Below are 25094 nucleotides of genomic sequence, written 5' to 3'. Positions count from 1 at the left end.
CCGAGGGGAAGAGGGGTTATTGCCAGTGACCCCAAGGAGAGGGAATTACGGTCAGTGACCCTTTGGGGGAGGGGGGTTACTGCTAGTGACCCCAAGGAGAGGGGATTACGGTCAGTGACCCTTTGGGGGAGGGGGGTTACTGCTAGTGACCCCGGGGGGAGAGGGTGGGGGAGGAGATTACTGTCAGTGACCCTGGGGTATGGGCTGCTCAGTCCAGGGTGTCTGGCCTGACCTGACTCCTTGCTCTCCCTCTGTGCAGACGCCGGCGTGTGTGGAGGATGAGCTGAGCCGCCAAGTCTGCCCTGCATCACCGCTCCGAGGGGCAGCCGACTCCCTCACCCAAGCTGCCCTGCGATGTCGCCGCGTCCACAGTCCCGAGTCTGACCGGCTGTCCACCGCCGAGATCCGCGGAGAGGCTGCCGACCGCCGGTGAGTGCCCTTTCCTGCCCACGACCCGCTCTTCCCCTTCCCCGCTGCGCCTCCCCGCCGCACAGTCATCCACTGCCCCACCCCCACCCCCACTGTTCCTACACTCCTCTCCCCTTCCCCTGCCCCACCCCCTCTCTCCTCCCCACCTCACATCCCTGCTCTTATATTTCTATTCCAGCATTGGATTCGCCTTCTTCCCCACTGACTCGCTCTGCGAGTTCACTGTCAGGCTCCAGGATCCTAGGCCCTTCCCATCTGAGGATTTCCAGTTTTCTCCCCATTTAGAAATCATCTGCCTGTTTGTTTTTTCTACCCAAGTGCACGACCGGGTTCTTTTTACCATGTGTTGAATTTGTCCTGTCTCTGCCCATTCTCCTCACCTCATGGTTGTAAACTGCCCCAAGACTCACCCACCACGTTCAGTAATCCCTCTGCCATCGGGGTCCATGATTAGTGAATGGTTGCTTCAGGTGGGATGAAACAGTTTGAAACCCACTCTTTTAATCATCCCTCATTGACTCGTTATATGCATGGATTCATAACTCCATGGATTCATAACCCCAACGGTTGCTTCTGGTGGGATGTGGATGGGAAGAAACAGTTTGAAACCCACTGTTTTAATCGTCCCTCATGGACTCGTTATGTGCACGGATTCAGAATCCATAGGAAATGGGCCAACGACAATTTTTCTCAAGCAAAATATTTCGTCACAACTGGGTCTGGAGCAGTGATTCTCAACCTTCCCTTCCCACCCACATCCCACCAGAACCAACCCCTCACTGATCACAGAGCCTTGATGGCACAGGGGTTACTTAAGGTGGAGTGGGGGCAGTTTGAAAACCACTATTGTAACCTGTCCCAGTCCTTCTTCAGCCTCCGTCATTCATCAACACTCCCTACTCCTCCACCCACCTTCATATCGTATGTAAACCTGGACACAAACCCATTAATTCTGTCATCTAACATACAACATATAAAGAAGTGGCCCAAACTCCAACCCCTCCAGCAACTGGCAGCCGACCAGAATAGGATCCCTGATTTCTGACTCTGCTTCCAGCCAACGCTCTCCCCACTCTAGTACATTTCCTGTCATACCAGGGGCTCTCGTCCTGCTCAGCAGCCTCATGTGTGGCACCTTGTCCAAGCCCATCTGAAAATCCAAACATCTCCCTGGTCCAGCCGGTTGGTCACTTCCCCAAAGAGTTCCAACAGGTTTGTCAAGCACAATTTACGGAAACCACGCTGGCTTTAGCCAGTTCTGTCATGTGCCTCCAAGTTCTCCATAACCTCACGCTTGACAATCAACTCCAACATCTTCCCCACCACTGACGTCAGACTCACTGGCCGATCATTTCCTTACCGCTCCCCTGTCGCCAAATCCCGCCCCGCCCCCCCCCGTCATCTCCTACCTACTTCCCCCTCCGTGAACGACTCCCCACGACTCTCCGTGATCATAAGTGGGTGCTGGGGCCTGATGCCTGATGTCTCCTTGTTGTTGTGCAGGTCTCGGGTGGAGCTGTTGATGTCTCCGTCGCGACAGGCTCAGGGACCGTGTGCGGAGGGGGCATGGGGTGAGGGTCGGGCCAGTTCGGGAGAGCAGGAGGGGCTGAGCACGGCCTACCGATCAGTACCCCTTGCCGAAGAGGAGGACTTCGACAGCAAGGACTGGGTGATCATTGAGAAAACTGAGCTGAAGGACTTCCCACCGGGGGCGCATCCCAGCTCGTCCACAACATCTGACGAGGAACCTGAGGAGCTTCGGCCGCTGGAGGGGTCCCGGACCCCTGCACCAGCCCCCGCCCAGGAGGTCAGTAGGAAGGAGGGGCAGCCCAGCAGCCCTGTCCGATCCCCACTGCATCACTCCCAGACGGGAGCATCTAACCGTCACAGCGAGTCCTCAGAGCAACAGGTAGGTCTCGGGACCTCGGCCCTCGCTGACCCCCACCCAACCCAATGCCCTCCTCCTGGTCCCAGCCCAGCTCCCACCCACCCCGATCCCCACCTCCCAAACCTTCTCACAACCCAGCCCCCACCCACCTCAACCACCACCCATCCCCATCCCCCCAACCTGGACCCAACTCAACCCCCACCTACCCCGATCCCCGCCTATCCCCTTTCCCAACCTCTACCCACCCCCTCCCTCACCTCCCCAACCCCCATCCACTCCGATCATCTCGTCCAGGACCCCAAACCAACCCCCACCAACCCCCATCCACTCTGATCATCTCACCTAGTACCCCTACCCACCCCGATTCCCAACACACACCTGCACTTCCCGTCTCCTCTCCCCATCTACCCCTCCCCGTCTCCCTCTCCCCATCTCTCCCCTTCCAGTCTCCCCTTCCTGAACCCCACCCCACCTTCCCTCAAACCGCTGTCCTTCCCTACCCCTACACTGACTCCTCCCAAGCTCTCACTCACTACCCCATATCCCCTCCCCTTCCCTACCCTACTCACTGCCCCCTCCCATTCTCCCCTGCCCATCCCCTGAATATTCTGCCCCCTATCCCATTCCTTGCCCCCACCTATTCCCTTCCCCTGCTCGTTCCACACCTCCCCTCTCCATCCCACCCATTCCCCCTCCCCTGATCCTATCGCCACCTCCCCACCCCTCCCATCCCCCCACTCCTACTGCCCCCTCCTCTCACTTCCCACTCTCTCATCCCCCCACTCCTACTGCCCCCTCCCCTCGCTGCCCTCCCTCTCTGCAGTTCACTGGATCCCTGCCCCCATGGGCCGCTCCCTGATAATCCTTTGACCTCAATCTGACTGACCCCAGCCTTTGTTCTGTACTGTACCAATCCACCGACCTCCAAAGATCCCACTACCCCTGGTGACCCCGCAACTAACTGACCCTTCCCTTCATTTTGCAATGTGCACTAGACCTGTGACCCCCCCCCCATGATCTATGCCCCCTGGTGGTGCAGCCAATTGACTCTAGCCTTTGTCCCCTTGATCCTTGTCACCCACAGTGACCCTTGCACCTGACTGACCCCAGTCTTTTTTGTAGCATGTGCCAGATCCCTGCCCCCCAGTGAACTATGGACCCGCAACCTCTGGTAACGCCCAGTAACCTCTGCCCTCCAGTAACCCCAGGTGACCCTTGGTCCCATGACCTTACGACGGACTAACCCCAGCCTTGGTTTTGCTGTGTGTGCTGGACCCCTGCCGCCCATGACACCCGGTGACCCCCAGTGACCTCTGCCCCATGACCTTGCATCTGACTGACCCCGCCCTTTGTTTTGCAGTGTGTGCCGGACCCCTGCCCCCCTCAGACGGGGCCTCGTTGCAGCCCCTTGCGCCGACTGGCCTCCTCGGTCTTCTCCTCCTCATCCCTGGACACGGAGCCACTCCCTCCTGCCGGCACGACCTTCCTGCAACGCAGCCGCTCGGCTGACAGCAGTCCGGCACGACAGGCCTCGACCCGCCGTCACCTGCCCCTGGTCACCGGCAACCCCCGCCTCATGCCCTCCGTGCTGCGCATTTCCCGTAGCCAGCTGCAACAGGTGTGGGCTCGCTTCCTATCACGGACCTGACCCCTGCCCTAGCCCTGGCCTACTGGGTCCCTGCCCCCAGCTCCCGCCCACTGAGTTCCAGCCCCTGGCCCCTGCTCCTAGCCCTGCCCGCTGGGTCCCTTCCCCCGGCTTCTGCCCACCGGGTTCCAGCCAGGATCTCATCTGGGACCCACACCCCAGACCCAGACCACGGAGTCCCAGGCGGGACAGTCCCCAGTCCCTGGTCTCAAACCCCTGCCCACAGGGACCCAGCCCCCAGTCTGCAGGGACCCCACCTCACTAAACCCCTACCAACCTGGGACCATCTACTGAGCCCCTGGCCCACCCAGGCCCCACATCCCAGGACACCACCCAGATCCCCACCTCACAGTGGGCCTGTGGGGGAAGGGTGGTGTGGCTGATGGAGCAGCTGCTCTGTCCTCAATGTTGCTGGACTCAGTGGGGTTCTTGAATTGTATCCCCCCCACCCAGACCGATGGGGAGTGTTCCCTCACCCTGACAGGTGTGAAGTGTTCCTGTCATCGCACCCAGGGGTGATCCCTCTCCCACCCAGGGGAATCCCTCCCTGACCCAGGGGTGATCCCTCTCCCACCCAGAGGTATCCCTGGTCTCTGCTGTACCTGTTGTTGGCTGGGCAGGCCCCAGGTGATGGAGAAGTGGGGACTTGGGCTGAACCCAGGGGGATAGTTGCTGAGGCAGAAGGCCTGCACTGCAGCACACTGACTCTGGCCCCGTCCCGTGTGATGCCGATCTAAACTGGACTCTCGACTGTGAATACAAGGGGGAGGTGGGATCCTTGCATGTGATCAGGGCCTGGCTCTGCCCTGTGCATGGTTGCGTGCTGTAAATACTGGCCCCGGATTGTACATGGTAATTTCTAGCCCCGCGGCCTGGTGCAGAGTGGCGCGAGGATTCAGGCGGAACTCTAGACTTGAATTTGTGCCTTTTGCCCGTACGGTGTGGGAGACACCTGCGTAGCAGCTGTATATTTGGCCAATATGATTAAAGCTTGGAGATCAGACTCACCTGCTGTTGACTCCGACTCTTCTTAGTCTCGTCTCTTTTGTGAATGATCCATGTGCTGGACGCGGTTTACTGACCCCTCCCAGACACACAGACAGCAGGGCAGGTGGCAGGGCTACCCTCCATGCCACGGGAGAGGGAAGGGGTGGGATGTGGGTCCCAGCGGTTCCCCACTCTGCACGGCAGGGCAGCAAAGGCACAAATTCATTTTTACAGTGTCCGCGCGTTGCTTGCACAGCTTTCCCTGCCCCTCCTGTCAGGGTGCTGCTCCTGTCCACAGGCAGCCAAGCTCCCAGCCTTGCTTGCCCCCAGGGCGCTGGTACTCAGCCAGGTCCACAGAGCAGCGACAGCCCCTTCTGCTGCTGGCTGCTTTACTCCAAGCCCTGCCCTCCTGACTTCACTATGGGATGGGACGGTGTGGTGGGAGCTTCACTCTGTCCCTGACCCCAGGAGTGTGTGATGGATCGGTGTGGAGGGAGCTTCATTCTGTCCCTGATCCTGGAATTGTGTGATGGGACAATGTGGAGGGAGCTTCACTCTGTTCCTGACCCCGGGAGTGTGTGATGGGACGGTGTGGAGGGAGTTTCCCTCTGTGTCCCACCAGGGGAGTGTGTGATGGGACAGTGTGGAGGGAGCTTCTCTCTGTGTCTGACCCCGGGAGTGTGAGATGGGACGGTGTGGAGGGAGCTTCACTCTCTGTCTGACCCCAGGAATGTGTGATGGGACGATGTGGAGGGAGCGTCACTCTGTGTCTGACCCTGAGAATGTGTGATGGGATGGTGTGGAGGGAGCTTCACTATGTGTCCTACCTGGGGAGTGTGTGATGAGACGGTGTGGAGGGACCGTCACTCTGTGTCTGACCCCGGGAGTGTGCGATGGAATGGGGGAGAGGGAGCTTCACTCTGTGTCTGACCTTGGGAATGTGTGATGGGACGGTGTGGAGGGAGCTTCACACTGTATCTGACGCTGGGAGTGTGTGATGGGAGAGTGCAGAGGGAGCTTCACAATGTATCGGAGTCTGAGAGTGTGCGAGTGGACAGTGTGGAGGGAGGGAGCGTGTGGTGGGCCGGTGTGGATTGGAGGGATTGTGTGAGTGGACGGTGCGGAGGGAGGGAGTGTGTGGCAGGGCAGTGCGGATGGATGGAGTGTGTGATGGGACGGTGTGGATGGAGAGAACGTGTGAGGGCACGGTGCGGATGGAGGGAGTATGACGGGAAGGTGCGGAGGGAGGGGGGAGTATGTGATGGGAAGGTGCGGAGGGAGGGAGTGTGTGAGGGATGGTGCAGAGGGAGGGAGTGTGTGAGGGACAGTGCGGATGGAGGGAGTCACACTCTACCCATCGGTCAGGGGGTTGGGGACACTCTCCCCACCGGTCAGTGGGTTGGGGACACTCTCCCCACCGGTCAGGGGGTTGGGGACACTCTCCCCACCGGTCAGGGGGTTGGGGACACTCTACCCATCGGTCAGGGGTTGGGGACACTCTACCCATCGGTCAGGGGGTGGGGACACTCTCCCCATCGGTCAGGGGGTGGGGACACTCTCCCCACCGGTCAGGGGGTTGGGGACACTCTCCCCACCGGTCAGGGGGTTGGGGACACTCTACCCCATCGGTCAGGGGTTGGGGACACTCTCCCCACCGGTCAGGGGGTTGGGGACACTCTCCCCACCGGTCAGGGGGTTGGGGACACTCTCCCCACCGGTCAGGGGGTTGGGGACACTCTCCCCACCGGTCAGGGGGTTGGGGACACTCTCCCCACCGGTCAGGGGGGTGGGGACACTCTCCCCACCGGTCAGGGGGTTGGGGACACTCTCCCCACCGGTCAGGGGGGTGGGGACACTCTCCCCACCGGTCAGGGGGTTGGGGACACTCTCCCCACCGGTCAGGGGGTTGGGGACACTCTCCCCACCGGTCAGGGGGTTGGGGACACTCTCCCCACCGGTCAGGGGGGTGGGGACACTCTCCCCACCGGTCAGGGGGTTGGGGACACTCTCCCCACCGGTCGAGGGGCAATACTGTCCAGCAATTCTCTGGATTGCAGCTCTGTCAGTACCTCCCCACACCCTCCATTCCTCCCCCCACCCTCTGTCCTCTTCTCTGCCAAGGCAACTCTTGTTCGTCTCTCCTGTCTTGTTTCTACTCGAGTCTCTGATTGCTGCTGATACAGAGGCCTCTAGAACCTAGAACATTCCACCCAGTATATGCCCTTCAGCTCACGATGCTGTGCAACCCATGTAATCCCACTCAACAATCTAACCCTTCCCTCTCTTACACCCATAACCTCTATTTTCCTTCCATCCATAAAAAAATCCCCAGTGTCTGAACTTTCCTGAGTCTCTTTAATGCCCCCAATGTTCCAGCCTCCACCACCCCTGGTGAGACATTCCAGGCCCCCACAACTCTCTGTGTAAAGAACTTCCCCCCCCCTCCCACACCCCCCCCCCCCCGACGTTTCCCCTAAACTTCCCTCCCTTCACTTTGTACACACATCCTCTGGTGTTTGCTGATCCTGCCCTGGGAAACAGGCGCTGGCCGTCCACCCTGTCTATGCCCCTCAGAATCTTGTCGACCTCGATCAAGTCTTCTCTCATCCTTCTACACTCCAGAGAGAAAAGTCCCAGCTCTGCTCACCTGACCTCATAAGACTTGTTTCCAAATCCAGGCAACATCCTCGGAAATCCCCTCTCCACAGTTTCCACATCCTTTGTATTACAAACCAGCCAGCTGAACACAATAATATGGTCCAACCAGAGATGTGTAATGCTAAAAATATAACTTCATGATTCTTGGTCAATCCCTCATTAATGAAGCCCAGCAGACCATAGACCTTACCTATTCTGGCAAACTCCAGGGCACCTTTGAGGGATGTACAGATTCCTGCTGTTCCTCCACACTTTTAGGTATCCAACCATTAACCCTGTCCTTAGCCACTTGGTTTGTCCTTCCAAAATACACCACCTGACACTTGTCTGCATTAAACTCCATTGGCCATTTTTCAGCCCATTTTCCAGTTGGTCCAGATCCCTCTCCAAGCTTTGAAAACCTTCCTCACTGTCCACAACGTCTCCAATCTTAGTGTCATCTACAAACCTGCTGATCCAATTCACCACATTATCATCCAGATCATTGATACAGACAACAAACAACAATGGACCCAGCACCGATCCCTGAGACATCACCATTAGTCACAGGCCTCCAGTCTGAGAAGCATCATCCACCACTACTCTCTGGCTTCTCCTGTCCAGCCATTGTCAAATCCAGTCACTACTTCACCATGAATCCCCAGTGTCTGAACTTTCCTGACCAACCTCCCATGTGGGACCTTGTCCAAGGCCTCACTAAAGTCCATGTGGACAACAGCCACAGCCTTTCCTTCATCAACTTTCCAGGTGACCTCCTCAACAAACTCTACAAGATTTGTTAAACACAACCTACCATGCACAAAGCCAGAATGACTGTCCTTAATCAGCCTTTGGCCGTCCAAATACTTGTATATCCCATCTCTCAGAACACCCTCCAATAATTTGCCTACTACTGGCGTCAGGCTCACCAGCCTGTAATTTCCTGGTTTAATTTTGGACCCTTTGTTAAACAACGCAACAACATGAGCTCCCCTCCAATCCTCCAGCAACTCACCGTGGCGAAGGACGTTTTAAATATTTCTGCCAGGGCCCCTGCAATTTCAACACGTCTCCCTCAAGGCCCGAGGGAATATCATGTCAGATCGGGGGATTTATCTACCTTTATTTGCTGTGAAGCAGCAAGCCCCTTCCCCTCTTTAATCCGATATGTTTCCTGCCACTACTGTTCATTTCCCTTCCTTCCTTATAGACTCTGCCAGTTTCCTGAGTAAATACTGAGGCAAAAACACTGTTTAAGATCTCCCCCACCTCGTGACACTCCACACAGATGACCACTCTGATCCTCTAGGGGACCAATTTTGTCCCTTACTATCCTTTTACTGTTAACGGACCTGCAGACCCCTGCGTGTTTACCTTCACATTATCGGCCAGAGCAACCTTGTGTCTTTTTTTACCCTTCCTGATTTTCTTCTTGACTATTTCCTGATATTTTCTGTATCTTCTAGTTCCTCATTTGCTCCTTGTTGCCTATACCTGTGACACACCTCTCTCTTCTCAGATCCACAATATTCCCTGAAAACCAGGGTTCCCTCTGCCTGGTAACTTTGCCTTTAATCCTGACAGGAACCTGCAAACTCTGCACTCTCAAGATCTCGCCTTTGAAGGCCTCCACTTACTGAACACGTCCTTGCCAAAAAACAACATCCCAATCCCCTTTTCCTAGATCCTTTCTCATTCACACAAAAATGGCCTTTCTCCAATTTAGAATCTCAGCCCGAGGCCCAGACCCATCCTTCTCCATCATTAATTAATGACATTATGGTCAGTGGACCCAAAATGACCCACTACACATACGTTTGTCACCCATCCTGGCTCGTTCTCTAATAGAAGATCCAGTTCTGCATCCTCTCCCATTGGGACATCTATATATTGATTTAGAAAACTTTCCTGAACACATTTGACAAACTCCAAGTCGTCCAGCCCTTTTACAGGATGGGAGTCCCAGTCAATATGTGAAAGTTAAAATCCCCGACTATCACAACCTGCTATCTCTCTACAGATCTCTACAGACCCCTATCAGTGTGGTCACACCTTTCCCATTCCTCCGCCCCACCCATATACCCTCTGCAGACAACCCCTCTGGGCTGTCCTATCCAAGCACAATAGACAATAGGAGCTGGAGTAGGCCCTTCGGCCTGTCGAGCCAGCACCGCCATTTTACAGATCATGGCTGATCACTACTATCAGTACCCCTTTCCAGCCTTATCCCCATAACCCTTAACTCCTTTGCCCACTAGAGTCTTATCTAACTCTCTTTTGAACATAATCAGCGAATCTGCCTCTACCAACCTCTGTGGCAGAGCATTCCACAGATTCACATTTCTCTGGGTTTTTAAAGTGAGTTGAACCAACTGACTTTAATAGAACTCTCGTGTGTCGGTGATATTTTCCCTGCCCCCACCCCGATCACGTCTGAAACATCAGACCCCTGGAACATTGAGCTGCCAGTCCTGCCCCTCCTGCAACCGCCTCACTAATTGCAATAAAGTCGTAATCCCACGTAGCAAATCCTCGCCCTGAGCTCATCCACCTTCCCAACAATACTCCTCTCATTGAAATATCCTTGTCTGACCCTTTACTGTCCTCGACCTATCTGCTCTAACACTCTGGTTCTCCTCCCCCTGCCCATCTAGTTTAAACCCCTCCCCACCCCCACCACAGAGCAGCACTAGGAAACCTACCCCCAAGGATGCTTGTCCCCCTCCAGTTCAGGTGCAAACCATCCCGTCAGAATAGGTTCCACCTTCCCTGGAACAAACCCCAATTATCCAGAAACATGAAGCCCTCCCACCTGCACCTTCTCTTTAGTCATGTGTTTCGCTGCATTATCTTACCATTTCTAGCCTCACCAGCACATGGCCCGGTTGCACTCCCGAGACCACCACCCTGCAGGTCCTGTCCTTCAACTTTGCACCTAACTCCCTAAACCCTCTTTGCAGGACCTCCTCACTCTTCCACATGGACCATTACATCTGGCTGTTCACCCTCCCAACCGAGAATACCAAGCAACTCCTGTAGCTCCTCTCTATCACCCTCTCTGCCTCCCGAATGATCTGGAGTCCATCCAGCTTCAGCTCCAGTTCCTTTACACGGTCTCCCAGGAGCTGCAGCTGGATGCACCTTTTGCAGGTGTCATCATCAGGGACAATTGTGCTGTCCCAGATTTCCCACATCCCGCAGTCGGAGCATCCACTGCCCTCGCTGCTGACTCCGTTACTTCCTCCCAATTTAATTAAAGAATTAATTAAAATATTAAGGATTGCTGAAATATCAAAATTTGAACGTCCATTTACCGCTTCTCCAGCTGAAGGGTGCCTCGCGGACCCTTCACCCTCACTGAAGGCTGCCCCACCTCCTTTTATCACCTACAACAACCTTCAGCACCATCCATGTTGTCATCTGCAGATCCCCAATATCCCTCGAAAACCAAGGTTCCCTGTGCCTGCGAACCTCGCCTTTAATCCTGATGAGAACATACATACTCTGTTTTCTCAACATTTCCCCTTTGAAGGTCTCCACTTCCTTCGCACGGCCTTGCCCGAAAACAACTTCTCCCAATCCACGCATTCTAGATCCTTTCTCATTTCCTCAAATTTAGCCTTTCTCCAATTTAGAATCTCAGCCTGAGGCCCAGACCCATCCTTCTCCATCATTAACTGGAAACTAATGGCATTATGGTCATTGGCCCCAAAATGTTTTCCTACACATACGTCTGTCACCTGTCCTGTCTCAATCTCTAGTGAGACTCCACTTAGAGAATTGTGTTCAGTTCTGGTCACCTCATTACAGGAAGGATGTGGAAGCTGTGTAGAGGGGGCAGAGGGGATTTCCCAGGATGTTGCCTGGATTGGGAAACAAGTCTAATGAGGCCAGGTTAGCAGAGCTGGGACTTTTCTCTTTGGAGTGTAGAAGGATGAGAGGAGACATGATAGAGGTCGACAAGATTCTGAGAGGCATAGATAGGGTGGACGGCCAGCGCCTGTTTCCCAGGGCAGGATCAGCAAACACCAGGAGATGTGTACAAAGTGAAGGGAGGGAAGTTTAGGGAGACGTCAGGGGGAAGTTCTTTACACAAAGAGATGTGGGGGCCTGGAATGCTTCACCAGGGGTGGTGGTGGAGGCTAGAACATTGGAGGCATTTAAGAGACATGGATGGAAGAAAAATAGAGGGTTTTGGGGTAGGGAGGGATTAGTACTTTTTTTAAGGAATATATGGGTTAGCACAACATGGAGGGCTGAAGGGACTGTGCTGGGTTGTAATGTTCTACGTTCCCTAATGGGAGATCCAGTTCTGCGTCCTCTCCCGTTGGTCCCTTTATATATTGATTTAGAAAACTTTCCTGAACACATTTGACAAACTCCAAGCCATCCAGCCCTTTTACAGGATGGGAGTCCCAGTCAGTATGTGGAAGTTAAAATCTCTACGATCACAATATTCTGTTCCTTACATCGGTCTGCTACCTCTCTACAGATTTTCCCCTCCAATTCTCTCGGACTATTGGACGTTTATAATACACCCCTATCTGTGTGGTCATATATAGAACTCCACAACAGCCTCTTCGACCATGATGTTGTACCAACCTATGCAAACCTACTCAAAAACAAAACCCTCCCTACCCCGTATCCCTCTGTTTTTCTTCCATCCATGTGCCTGTCTGAGAGTCTTTTACATGCCCCTAATGTTCCAGCTGCATCACCTCCACATTCCAGGCCCCCACACACTGCGTTTACAAAAAACCTATATGTTGCCCCTATACATTCCTCTGCTCACCTTGTACAATGTCCTCTCGCATTTGCTGCTCTCGCCCGTAGGAAAGGTTGGCTGCCCACCCGATCTTGACAGGTCCATCTTGTAGATCTCTATTACCTTTCTCGTTCCTCCGCTCCACCCATATGGCCTCAGTAGACAGGCCCCTGGGCTGTCCTGCCTGTGCACAGCTGGGATGTTTTCCCTGACGAGCAAAGCCACTCCTCCCCCTTTCACCCCCCGTTCTATCATGTCTGAGCTGCTAGTCCTGCCCCTCCTGCAGCCATGTCTCACTAATGTTCACAATGTGATAATCCCACATCCCAATCCATGCTCTAAGCCCGTCTGCCTTTCCTACAACATTCCTTGTGTTGAAATAGATGCCCCTGAGAACATTTCCACCACGTCCAATTTTCAATTCAGGGATGGGGCATGGGTCAGAGGTCAATGGGACGGGAATCAGAAGTCGGCAGGACTGGATATAGGTCAGAGGTCAACATGACGGTGTGTAGGTCAGAGGTCGGGATGTGGGTCAGAGGTCGACGGATGGGGTGTGGGTCAGAGGTTGGTGGGACTGGGTGTGGGTCAGAGGTCAACAGTGTGGGTCAGAGATCGGCTGGATGGGGTGTGGATTAGAGTTTGGTGGGATGGAGTGTGGTCAGAGGTCAGTAGGACAGGGTGTGGGTGAGAGGTCGGCAGGACGGGGTGTGGGTCAGAGGTCGGGTGGGGTTCAGAGACCTGTCAATAAGGTGGGTGTTTGTGGTTTCAGGTTGTGCTGCCAGTGGATCGGATGGCCCCAGGAGTTCCCCCCTGCCCTCCTCAGCTGTGGGTGATACCAGGTTGGCAGCTGGTGCATTGTGAGCAGGGCGCTGAGCATCCTGGTCCCGAGGAGGTGGAGGAGGAAGCGGAGGGAAGCAGCAGTCAGAGCAGCAGCCAGCAGGCTGCCCCCTCCACCCTGCTGGCCGAGGACGGACAGGGAGGCCGTGGGCCAGTCGGAGAGGCCGAGGCTGGTCCCGAGGCAGAGGAGGGCTCCCGCACCCTGGTGCTCTTCTCGCCGGCAGAGCCGCAGCGTTCTCCCCTGCCCGCTGAGGGGGACCAGGGTACGCTGGCGGCCGTCACCCCGCAGAGTGAGAGGCCACAGCCCCTGGGTAGCCAACTGGACGTATCTGAACCAGGCACCCTCTCTTCCCTGCTCAAGTCAGAGGCCAGGCCTGTGGGGCAGACCCTGACTGCGGCCTCCTGCCCCTTCACCAAGGTGGAACGTACCTTTCTGCACATCGCTGAGAAGAGTCACCTCAATGTCATGTCATCCAGTGGTAGGCTCCTTCCCCAACAGCACTACCAGTTCTTCCAGCTCCCCTGGTCCCCCGAGCTCCCCCGGCCCCCCATGCTCGCCCAGCTCCCTGAGCTCCCCCGCCTCTCTGAACCCCCCCGGCCGCCTGAGCTCCCCTGCGCCCCTGAGACCCATCAGTCCCCTGAGTTGCCCCGCCTCCCCCAGCCCCATGAGACCACTCAGCTCCCCAACTCCCCTGTGTCCACCCAGCCCCCCGAGACTCTCCTGCACCCCAGAACCCCTGTGCCTCCCCAGTCCCCCGAGTCTCCCCGCCCTCCCGAAACCCCTCAGATCCCCGAGATTCCCCTGCCCCACTGGGCCCCAGTAGCCGAGGATGGCTTGCACAATGGGCTGCTGTCCCGCCAGGAGAGCAGCCTGTCCCAGTCTCCGTCAGAGCAAGAGTTCACCAGACATACACCCCCTCCGGAGCGGGGGTCTGCCAGACGCACATCCCCCCCAGACTGGGGGTCTGCCAGATGCACGTCCCTCCTGGAACAGGGGTCAGGGACCAGGTCCCCCCTGAACCGGGCTCCACGTAGGAGTCGGATCCCAGTGCTGCAATCAGAGGAAGATACAGGAGGAGACCATTCAGCCCCACTCTCGCTGCGGGAGAGACTAGCCCAGCGGGGGTGTCGGCAGCCCGGCCTGTCCCGCCTGCTGCTGGCCAGGAGGCAGAGCCGGGAGACCCCCCAGCTGGGGGGCTCTCCCTCCACCCTCTCCGAAGAGGACAGCACATCTGACGTCTCCCCCCACCCAGCGGCCCATGGGGCAGGCAGCAGGCTGCACAGCAAGATCCCACGCCCCGTCAGCCCGGCCAAGGCCCAGCGGACCCCCCAGGACAAGAGCAGCCCAGCGCCAGCAGCACACCGGTAAGGAGTGGGGTCAGGGGAGGCCACGATCCCTCAGGGTCAGCAGGAGGCCGCTCAGCTTCCTCAGGGTTGGGGAGAGGAAACCCCCATACTGTTCCATCCTGTCCCGGTCCTGCTCCAGTTCTGGTCCTAGACTCCCCCACCCTTCTGGAAACATCCTCCATACGTCCAATCTGTCCAAGACTCAAGTGTTCGATCCCACCTCATCCTTCTGAAACTCCAGCCAATCCAGTCCCAGAGGCTCTCACTCGCTCCTCATTATAGAAACCCTTTCACCCCGGGGATCGTCCTTGCAAACCTCCTCTGGACCCTCCCCAACGCCAACACATCCTTCCTTAAGCAGGGAGCCCAGAACTGCTCCCCACGCTCCGTGTGGCCTGCCCAGGGCCTTCATCACACCCCTGCTCGACTCTCCTCCCCCTCTTGAAATGAATGCTGGCGCTTGCCTTCCTCTCACTGACTCTACCTGTGGGTTGGCCCTGAGGGGGATCTTCAGGATTCCTTTACTGTCGTGTAACAATCCAGAAAATGTAATATTTCTCCCTGCTGATGGACAGACGAAGCTTCACGTTAGCATTGCCTGGCGCCTCCAACAGTAGGTGAAAGAAAAGCAAAATAGAGTCCCTTCAGAGACCTCAAGTGTCCATGGATTCACCTCCAGCCACACAGACCCCCATCGGGCCCCCAAGCTCCAGGTCTGAACCTCTGACATGGTCAGGAAGCCTTCAGCACCCAAGGCCCTTCGGGAGCCCCTCTAGACCCCTCTTCCCCCCCCCCCCCCCCTCACCTCATGAATCCTGGTTCTGGGAGTCCCTCGGCCTAAAGTCGCCGAGCCACTCCCCGGTCCACCAGCATGGTCACCGTCCTGGAAGGGCATCTCCTCTCCTTCTCTAATGGGGGAGGGGTGTCCTCATCATTCCTCGTGCCCAGTGTACAGACAATAACCAGACCAGCAGCTTCAATAAACTAATATGGACACTAAGAGGGTCTTGTCTCTCTGCAAGACCAACCTGGAAGGCTAGTCTGTAGCTCTGGACTGCTTTATAGACAAGGTCACCGGGATGCCCTCTGGTGACCTCGTGGTGTCATTACAGATCACCACACCCTGCACTGGTCCACTGGACCCCAGAGTCTCTAACCCCTCGTGATGGCTGCCATACATCAGTGCTGCTGTTTTAATTACAACCTGTTTTAACAGGCGATTTGAAGCCTGTATGGGGCTGCAGCATTAGAACATATAACCATTTACAGCACAGAACAGGCCAGTTCGGCCCAACTAGTCCATGCCATAACAAATCCCCACCCTCCTAGTCCCACTGACCAGCACCCGGTCCATACCCCTCTAGTCCTCTCCCATCCATGTAACTATCTAGTCTTTCCTTAAATGTAACCAATGATCCCGCCTCGACCACGTCTGCCGGAAGCTCATTCCACATCCCCACCACCTTCTGCGTAAAGAAATTTCCCCTCATGTTCCCCTTATAATTTTCCCCCTTCAATCTTAAACCATGCCCTCTAGTTTGAATCTCCCCCACTCTTAATTGAAAAAGCCTATCCACGTTTACTCTGTCTGTCCCTTTTAAATTCTTAAACACCTCGATTGTCCCCTCTCAATCTTCTACGCTCCAGCGAAAAAAGCCCCAGTCTGCACAACCTTTCCCTGTAATTCAAACCCTGAAATCCTGTCAACATTCTCGTGAACCTTCTCTGCACTCTCTCTATTTTGTTTATATCTTTCCTATAATTTGGTGACCAAAACTGTACACAGTACTCCAAATTTGGCCTCACCAATGCCTTGTACAATTTCATCATAACCTCCCTACTCTTGAATTCAATACTCCGATATATGAAGGCCAACATTCCAAATGCCTTCTTCACCACACCATCTACCTGAGTATCAGCCTTGAGGGTACTATTTACCATAACTCCTAAATCCCTTTGTTGCTCTGCACTCCTCAATTGTCTACCATTCAATGTATATGACCTATTTAGATTTGCCTTTCCAAAATGTAACACCTCACACTTATCTGTATTAAATTCCATCAGCCATTTCTCAGCCCACACCTCCAGCCTTCCTAAATCACCTTTTAATCTACGGTAATCTTCCTCACTGTCCACAACACCACCAATCTTTGTGTCATCCGCAAACTTGCTTATCCAATTCTCTACCCCTACATCCAGATCGTTAATATATATAACAAATAATAGTGGACCCAGGACCGAACCCTGAGGAACTCCACTAGTCACCGGCCTCCAATTGGACAAACAATTTTCTACCACTACTCTCTGACACCTTCCATCCAACCACTGCTGAATCCATTTCACTACCTCCTTATTTATACCTAATGCCTCCACCTTTTTTCCTAACCTCCTGTGGGGAATTTTGTCAAAAGCTTTACTAAAGACTAAATAGACAACATCCACAGCTTTCCCTTCATCAACCTTTTTTGTAACCCACTCGAAAAACTCAATCAGGTTTGTCAAGCATGATCTACCCCTGACAAAACCATGCTGATTACTCCCTATCAATCCCTGTACCTCCAAATATTTGTAAATACCATCCCTCAGAACACTTTCCATCAACTTACCCACCACAGACGTCAGACTCACAGGCCTATAATTCCTAGGTTTACATTTAAACCCTTTCTTAAACAGTGGAACCACATGCGCCACCCTCCAATCCTTTGGCACTACCCCCGTGGCCAGTGACATCCTAAATATCTCTGTTAATGGCCCTACTATCTGTCCACAAGCCTCCCTGAGTGTCCTTGGGAATATTTTGTCTGGTCCCGGAGATTTATCCACCTTTATCTTTTTCAACACAGCCATCACTACCTCCTCAGTTATCCTTATATGCTTCATGACCTCCCCACTATTTTTCTTTACCTCAACTGGTTCAATATTTTTTTCCCTAGTGAATACCGAGGCAAAGAAATAATTTAAAATTTCCCCCATTTCCTCAGACTTCTCACTCAGCCTACCCTCGCTATCTACAAGGGGTCCAATTTTATCCCTCACTAATCTTTTACTTTTAATGTACTTATAGAAACCCTTTAGATTTATTTTTACTCTGTCTGCCAAAGCTCTTCGTGCCTTTTTATGGCCTTTCTAATTTCTTTCTTAAGATTCCTTCTAAACTCCTTGTAGTCCTCCTTCAAATTGTCAGCTCCCTGCTCTTTATACCTCTTGTACACCTCCCTTTTTCTCCTAACCAAATTTCCAATATTCCTCGGAAACCAAGCCTCCCTATGACTTCCAGCCTTTCCTTTGATCCTCACTGGGACATAACTACTCTGTACCCTCAAAATATCCTCCATTTCTCATTTACACCCTCACCTGAAAATATCCTGTCCCTCTCAATACTCCCCAAATCCTTTCTTATTCCTTCGAAATTTGCTCTTCTCCAATCCAGAACTTCAACTTTAGGCCCCTCCTTGCTCCTCCCTAAAACTACCTTAAAACTAACAGAATTATGATCACTAGACCCAATTGGATCTCCAACATTAATGTCTGATACCTGACCTAGCTCATTCCCTAACACGAGATCCAGTATTACACTGACCAGAGTCGGTTCTTCTACTAATTGATTCAGAAAACAATCTTGAACACATTTAACGAACTCTAGCCCGTCCAGCCCTCTAACTGTATGGGTATCCCAATCAATGTGAGGGAAGTTAAAATCTCCCATGATCACTACCTTATGATTCTCACACATATACGTTATCTCTCTACACATTTGGTGGTCTGTAATACACTCATATTAGCACCCTCATGCCTCCTTCACCCCTCAATTCCACCCAAACAGCCTCACTGGATAATCCCTCCAGACTATCTTGCCACCTCACGGCAGTAATGTCCTCCTTAACAAGCAGAGCAACTCCTCCCCCTTTTTTTACCCCCTGCTCTATCACATCTAAAACAAATGTATCCTGGAACGTTAAGTTGCCAGTCCTGCCCCTCTTGTAGCCAGGTCTCACTAATTGCCACAATATTGTGACCCCAAGTATCTGACCATGCTCTAAGCTCATCTACCTTGTTCACTATGCTTCTTGCATTAAAATATATGCATTTCAGAGAATGACCCTCACATACATTCTCTATTCTACCTTCTACCCTAATCTCCATCCTACCTTTGTTATCGTTTTTATTCTTATCAAGGTGGCCATGCTCCCTTGACTCTGCTCTCACACTCTGTTCCCCAGCCCCCTGCCAAACTAGTTTAAATCTTCCCCCACAGCTCTAGCAAATCTGCTTGCCAGCACATTGGTCCCCCTCCAGTTCAAGTGGAGTCCATCCCTTTTGTACAGGTCCGACCTTCCCCAGAAGAGATCCCAATGATCCAGAAATCTTATCCCTTGCCCCCTGCACCATCTCTTTAGCCACGCATTCATCCTCCACAACCTCCTATTTCTACCCTCACTAGTGCGTGGCACCGGCACCAATCCAGAGATTACTACCTTGGAGGTCCTGTTTTTTAACTTCCTACCTAATTCTACATAATCCTGTTTCAGGACCTCATCCCCACTTCTAGCTAAGTCATTGGTCCCCACATGGACGACGACTTCTGGCTGTTCTCCTTCCCCTTGCAGAAAGCTATGTACTCGATCAGAGATATCCCTGACCCTGGCACCAGAGAAGCAACAGACCAACCTGGATCCCCGATCTCGTCCCACAAACCTTCTATCTGTCCCTCTGACTAATGAGTCCCCAACTACAAGTATCCTGTTCTTATCCCTCCTTCCCTTCTGAACCTCAGGGGCAGCCCCCATGCCATAGACCTGACCCCCACGACTCATCCCTGATAGGCTGTTCCCCCCAGCAGTATCCAATGCAGAATACATATTGCTGAGTGGCACTTCCACAGGGGTACTCTGCACTGGCACTCTCCCTCCTTTCCTCACAGTCACCCAATTCCCTGACTCCTGCCTTCTAGGGGTGACTGTCTCCCAGGGCAGTTAGACCCTGGGGAGCAGCGCTGAAACTCCATTCCCTGCTCTCCTGGGTCCACACCAGTAGCAGGGTGCCCCGGTTACTGAACGTGGTGTTCCTTCCACTAGAGCACACAGTCAGACACAACTACTCCGTCCTGCCCCGTCTCCCCCTCTGTCTATCTCCCCCCGTCCATCTCCCCCCTTCAACGGTCTCTGCCCAAACTCCCCCTCTGTCCATCTCCCCCCCCCCCCGCCGTCCATCTCCCCACTTCGTCCATCTCATGCCGTGACTCACCTCCATCTATTTCCCCCTCCGTCTGTCTCCTGCCCCGTCTCCCCTCCATCCATTTCCTCCTCCATCTGTCTCCTGCCCCATCTGCTGACCCAGTATCACCCCCATACCACCTGGCCCACCCACACCTCTGTCCCCCAAACTCACCTGTGACCCTCACCCCTGTAATTCCCAACTCTACCACCATCCCAGTAACCCTAACCCCTTTAATCCCACCCATGTAACCTCGCTCCCACCTCTTTACCACCCCCACTGTAACCTCCTTCCCCTTGTCACAACCTAAACCCCTGATCTATACACCCGAAGCCTCCTTGCCACCCCCCCCCCCCCGCCCCTTGAGCCATAGAACATTACAGCAAAGAAACAGGGCCTTTGACCCTTCTAGTCACTTCAAAACCATTTTCCAAATTGGCCTCACCAGCTCCTGTATTCAATACTTTGATTTATGAAGGACAAGATGCCAAAAAATTTCTTTACAACCCTGTCCACCTGTGACGCCACTTTCAGGGAATTCTGTATCTGTATTCCTAGATCCCTCTGTTCTACCCCACTCCTCAGTGCCCGACCATTTACCATGTACATCCTTTTTTGGTTTGTCCTTCCAAAATGCAACACCTCACACTTGTCTGCATTAAACTCCATCTGCCATTTTTCAGCCCATTTTTCCAGCTGGTCCAAATCCCTCTGCAAACTTTGAAAACCTTCCTCACTGTCCACAACGCCTCCAATCTTAGTGTCGTCTGCAAACTTGCTGATCCAATTTCCCACATTATCATCCAGATCATTGATACAGACAACAAACAACAATGGTCCCAGCACCAATCCCTGAGGCCCCACTAGTCACAGGCCTCCAGTCTGAGAAGCATCATCCACCACTACTCCCTGGCTTCTCCATTCCAGCCATTGTCGAATCCAGTTCACTACTTCACCATGAATCCCAGCATCTGAACCTTCCTGACCAACCTCCCACGTGAGACCTGGTTAAAGGCCTCACTAAAGCCCATGTGGACAACATGCACGGCCTTTCCTTCATCAACTTTCTTGGTAACTTCCTAGATAAAACTCCTCCATGACTTCTCTCTCTCTCTCTCTCTCTCTCTCTCTCTCTCTGCCACAGGTCAGCCTGGCCTCTGGCCCCAGGTGCTTCCTTGCCTGCTGAAGGTGGGGTGAGGCGGTGGGTCCCAGGGGGAGGCAGAATGGATACCCCCTCGCCACCGCTCCCCTCCCGCAGCCTGAGTGCCTCAGCAAGGCTCCGCCGGCAGACCCGAACGGAGAGCCCATCACCGTGCCGTGCAGGCAGGAACAGCACCGAGAGCCGCAGGCACCTCACCCCACTGTCAGGGCAACGGCACCCACCCCAGTCCAACACCATCACCGGACCCAGGTCCAGAGTCCGGCACCTGGCCACCAGGTAATAGGGCAGCATGAATCTGTAGGTTAACTATCTCGCCTCCCGCCACCATCTCCCCCGTCCCTCCAAGGTATCCCCCTTTGTACCACCATCCCATCTTCCCACCATCCCATCGCCACTCCCCTCTCCTCATCCCACCATCCCATCTCCCTTCCCCTCTCCCCCTCTCTCCATTCCATCTCCCCTCCCCATCCCACCATCCCATCTCCCCTCCCCTCTCCCCCGCCCACCATCCCATCTCCCTTCCCCTCTCCCCCTCCCCTCATCCCACCATCCCACCTCCCTTCCCCTCTCCCCCTCACCATTCCATCTCCCTTCCCCTCTCCCCCTCCCCTCATCCCACCATCCCATCTCCCTTCCCCTCTCCCCCTCACCATCCCATCTCCCCTCCCCTCTCCCCCTCCCCATCCCATCATCCCATCTCCCCTCCTCTCTCCCCCTCTCCTCATGCCATCATCCCATCTCCCCTCCCCTCTCCCCCTCTCCTCATCCCACCATCCCATCTCCCATCTCCCCTCCCCCTCCCCATCCCACCATCCCATCACCCCTCCCCTCTCCCCCTCTCCTCATCCCACCATCCCATCTCCCCTCCCCTCTCCCCCTCTCCTCATCCCACCATCCCATCTCCCCTCCCCTCTCCCCCTCTCCTCATGCCATCATCCCATCTCCCCTCCCCTCTTCCCCCTCCCCATCCCACCATCCCATCTCCCTTGTCTCCCCCCCCCACCCCCGTCTCTCCCCCATCTCACCCTCTGTCTTGCCTCCAGCTCTGTGGAAGGGTGCCGGTGCCCATGAAGGCTGCATCAGGAGCAGTGAGGATGGACGGGACGGTTTGCGGGACCCCCCCCCATTGGCGTCGGCGTGCAGCGACACGTGTATGGGACGTTGGAGCCAGCGGAATCGCCTCCTGTCCTGCCCAGCTCGGACCCTCGCATGTCCTCAACCCCCCCCTGCCCCACCCCGGGGTCCTGGCACCATGCCGCTCTGCTGCCACCTGGCGCCCCATCCTGCCCCGGACTCCCTACCCCTACCTGGGCCGACTCCACCCACGCTCCCCACCCCTACCCTGGCCACCCCACCCACCCCTACCTACCCACACCTCCACCCATCCCCACACACTCTCCCCACCGCTCACTGCCACACACCCTGGCTGCCCCCACCCACCCACCCCTATCTACCCACAATCCCACACAGTCCCCCTCACAGTCCCACCCACCCTGGCTGCCCCCACCCTTGATGGGTAGAGGCCATGCCCACATGCGGCTCCAACGACACTCGATGCATTAAACAACCTGTTGCTTTGCTCCTCACTGCTTCCAAGCTCCTCTACCTGGCAGCACTGGTGGGGGTGGGGGTGTGGGGTGTCAGCCCGGGAGGATGTGGGGTGGGGAATCAGCCCAAGGCAGGGAGTGGAAATGGGGTGTCAGCCCTGCGGGTTTTGGAGGTGTGGGTGTCAGCCCTGCTGGGGTGGTTGGGGGGGGGTGGTAGGAGTGTTAGCCACAGGCCAAACTGAGTGGGTGACAGCCCTACGGGGGTGGGTGGGGGAGGGGGTAGGAGTGTTAGCCACAGGCCAAACTGAGTGGGTGACAGCCCTACGGGGGTGGGTGGGGGAGGGGGTAGGAGTGTTAGCCACAGGACAGGCTGAGGGGGTAGGGGTGAAGAATTGCAAGAGTGGGTAAGGGCATCCCTAGAATGGACAAGGGGTCAGGAGGGGACCCAGGGACGGGTCAGGGGGCCCCAGCGATGGGCCAGGGAATTGGGATGTCCTGGAGAAGGGCTGGCGGGAGAGAGTTGGCAGGGTCACTGGGTCCAGCATCCTTCCCCAGGTCCAGGGTATCTGGCCAGCACCTGTGGCCAAGTGGCGTCCCATATCCAGGGTGGAGGGAGAGCACCCTTTCCCAATTCACAGGCATAGGAGAACAGGCAATGCGACACACACCATTGTAGGATCAACTCAGGCCCAATGCAGGACCAATGCAGGCAAGTTCAGGACCAACGCATTGGGGGCATTGAAGACCATCGCAGGACCAACGCAGACCATCGCAGGACCAACGCAGACCATCGCAGGACCAATGCAGACCATCGCAGGACCAACGCAGACCATCGCAGGACCAACGCAGACCATCACAGGACCAACGCAGACCATCGCAGGACCAACGCACATCAATGCAGGACCAACACCAAATTTCACAGGGGCAAGAGTAAATTCCAGCAGGAACAGGACCTTGAACCCAACACCTCCCAACACACCAAGACAGTCCCATTGGCTTGCATCCGACCCACGTCCTCCACAACTTTCCCTGCCCTCGGACACAGCTGCATGTTTGTCCATTCCCTGACCCCTCCTGCCATCTCTGTACACAGGGACCTGGGTTAAGGGATCAGATGGACACCGTTTCAGTGTCCCTCAGGACCATGTTAAATCCTGGCCTGATTGTCTTCAACCTCTGCCTCCTAGATCTGGATGCCCCAACCCTGGGGGAAACACTTCGACTCTTCATCTTGTGATACGCTGCTGAGGGAGTATCGTGGCCAATCCAGCCTCTGCTCAAAAATAAAGCTACCTGTTCCAGCACAGAACAGGCCCTTCAGTCCACGAAGTTCTGCTAACCTGTAAAACCTACTCTGCAACAATCTAATATTTCCTGCCCTCCCTACCCCGTAACCCTCTATTTTCCTTCCATCCATGTGTCTGTCAAAGGGTCTCTTCAATGCCCCCAATGTTCCAGCCTCCACCACCATCCCTGGTGAGGCATTCCAGGCCCCCACAACTCTCACTTTGTACACACGTCCCCAGGTATTTGCTGATCCTGCCCTGGGAAACAGACGCCGGCCGCCTACCGTCGATGCCTCTAAGAATCTTGTCGACTTTTTGAAGCAGAAGCATTTTGTGTGGTTGCTATAAGTAAACTTTGCATGAAAGCTGTGCCCTGAACAAATTCTACAAATGCACTATTGCTAGAATGCTGACAGCATGCACAAGGCCCGCCTGAGGCGTGTTCTTGCCTGGGTCACGTGAGGCAGAAGAAAGCTGTGAACACAGACCATCGCTCAATGTCCGCTCAATCAATGCCTGGTGCATCAGTCACACATCTCGTGTATTAAACGGCACAGCATTCTCTCTCCTTCCATCAGGGAGGAGATATCACACACCATCAATTAGAACCAGTGACTAATCGGTGTTGTACTTGTCAACAAACATCTCAACAGTAAAATCACGAAGCATTTACTCCCAATTTCTCTCTGCCGTGTTTTATTTCTTCTCTATACGTGTGGATTATCAAGCAGAAAAGAAGAGTAAATCAAAGCCTTGGCTACTTCTCTCATCCTTCTTCACTCCAGAGAGAAAAGTCCCAGCTCTGCTCACTTGGCCTCATTTATTTCCCAATCCAGGCAACGTCCTAGTGAATCCCCTCTGCCCCTTCTCCACACCTTCCACATCCTTCCTGTAATGAGGTGACCAGAACTGAACACAATTCTCTAAGTGGGGTTTCACCAGAGATTTGTGCAACTGCAATGTTACAGAACAGAAACAGGCCCTTCTGTCCTTCTAGTCTGTGCCAAACCATTTTTCTTTGCCCAGTCCCTCTGCCCTGCACCCAGTTCATAGCCCTCCATACCCCTCCCATCCAGGTACCTGTCCAAATTATTCTTAAATGTTAAAACTGAGCCCAAATTCACAACTGGCGGCTCGTTCCACACCCCCACCCCTCTCTGTGTGAAGATGTTCCACCTAAACTTTTCCCCTTTCACCCTTAACCCATGTCCTCTGGTTTGTGTCTCACCCACCCTCAGTGGAAAAAGCTGACCTACATTCATTCTGTCTGTCCCCCTCATCATTTTAAATTCCTCAATCAAATCTCCCTTCATCCTTTTACACTCCACGTAATAAACTCCTAACTTG

The 25094-nt window shown here is 54.5% G+C and overlaps 1 protein-coding gene across 1 annotated transcript in view; it reads left to right on the top strand.

Moving 5' to 3' along the window:
* LOC138737268 (tau-tubulin kinase 1-like) overlaps positions 1–24426 on the top strand; it is a 36049-nt gene extending 11623 nt beyond the window's left edge. The window contains exons 6-10 of the mRNA XM_069888019.1: positions 260–429; positions 1933–2338; positions 13124–14556; positions 20897–21190; positions 23649–24426. Coding sequence (XP_069744120.1) covers positions 260–429; positions 1933–2338; positions 13124–14556; positions 20897–21190; positions 23649–23709 — 2364 coding nt within the window. The 3' untranslated portion in view covers positions 23710–24426. The remainder of the gene's footprint in view (positions 1–259; positions 430–1932; positions 2339–13123; positions 14557–20896; positions 21191–23648) is intronic.
* The last annotated feature ends 668 nt before the right edge of the window (positions 24427–25094 follow it).

The sequence above is a fragment of the Narcine bancroftii genome, chromosome 6 (genome assembly GCF_036971445.1).
Source record: "Narcine bancroftii isolate sNarBan1 chromosome 6, sNarBan1.hap1, whole genome shotgun sequence".
NCBI lineage: Eukaryota > Metazoa > Chordata > Chondrichthyes > Torpediniformes > Narcinidae > Narcine > Narcine bancroftii.
Note: the sequence above shows the minus strand (reverse complement) of the source record. Positions and strands in the feature narration are given on the sequence as shown.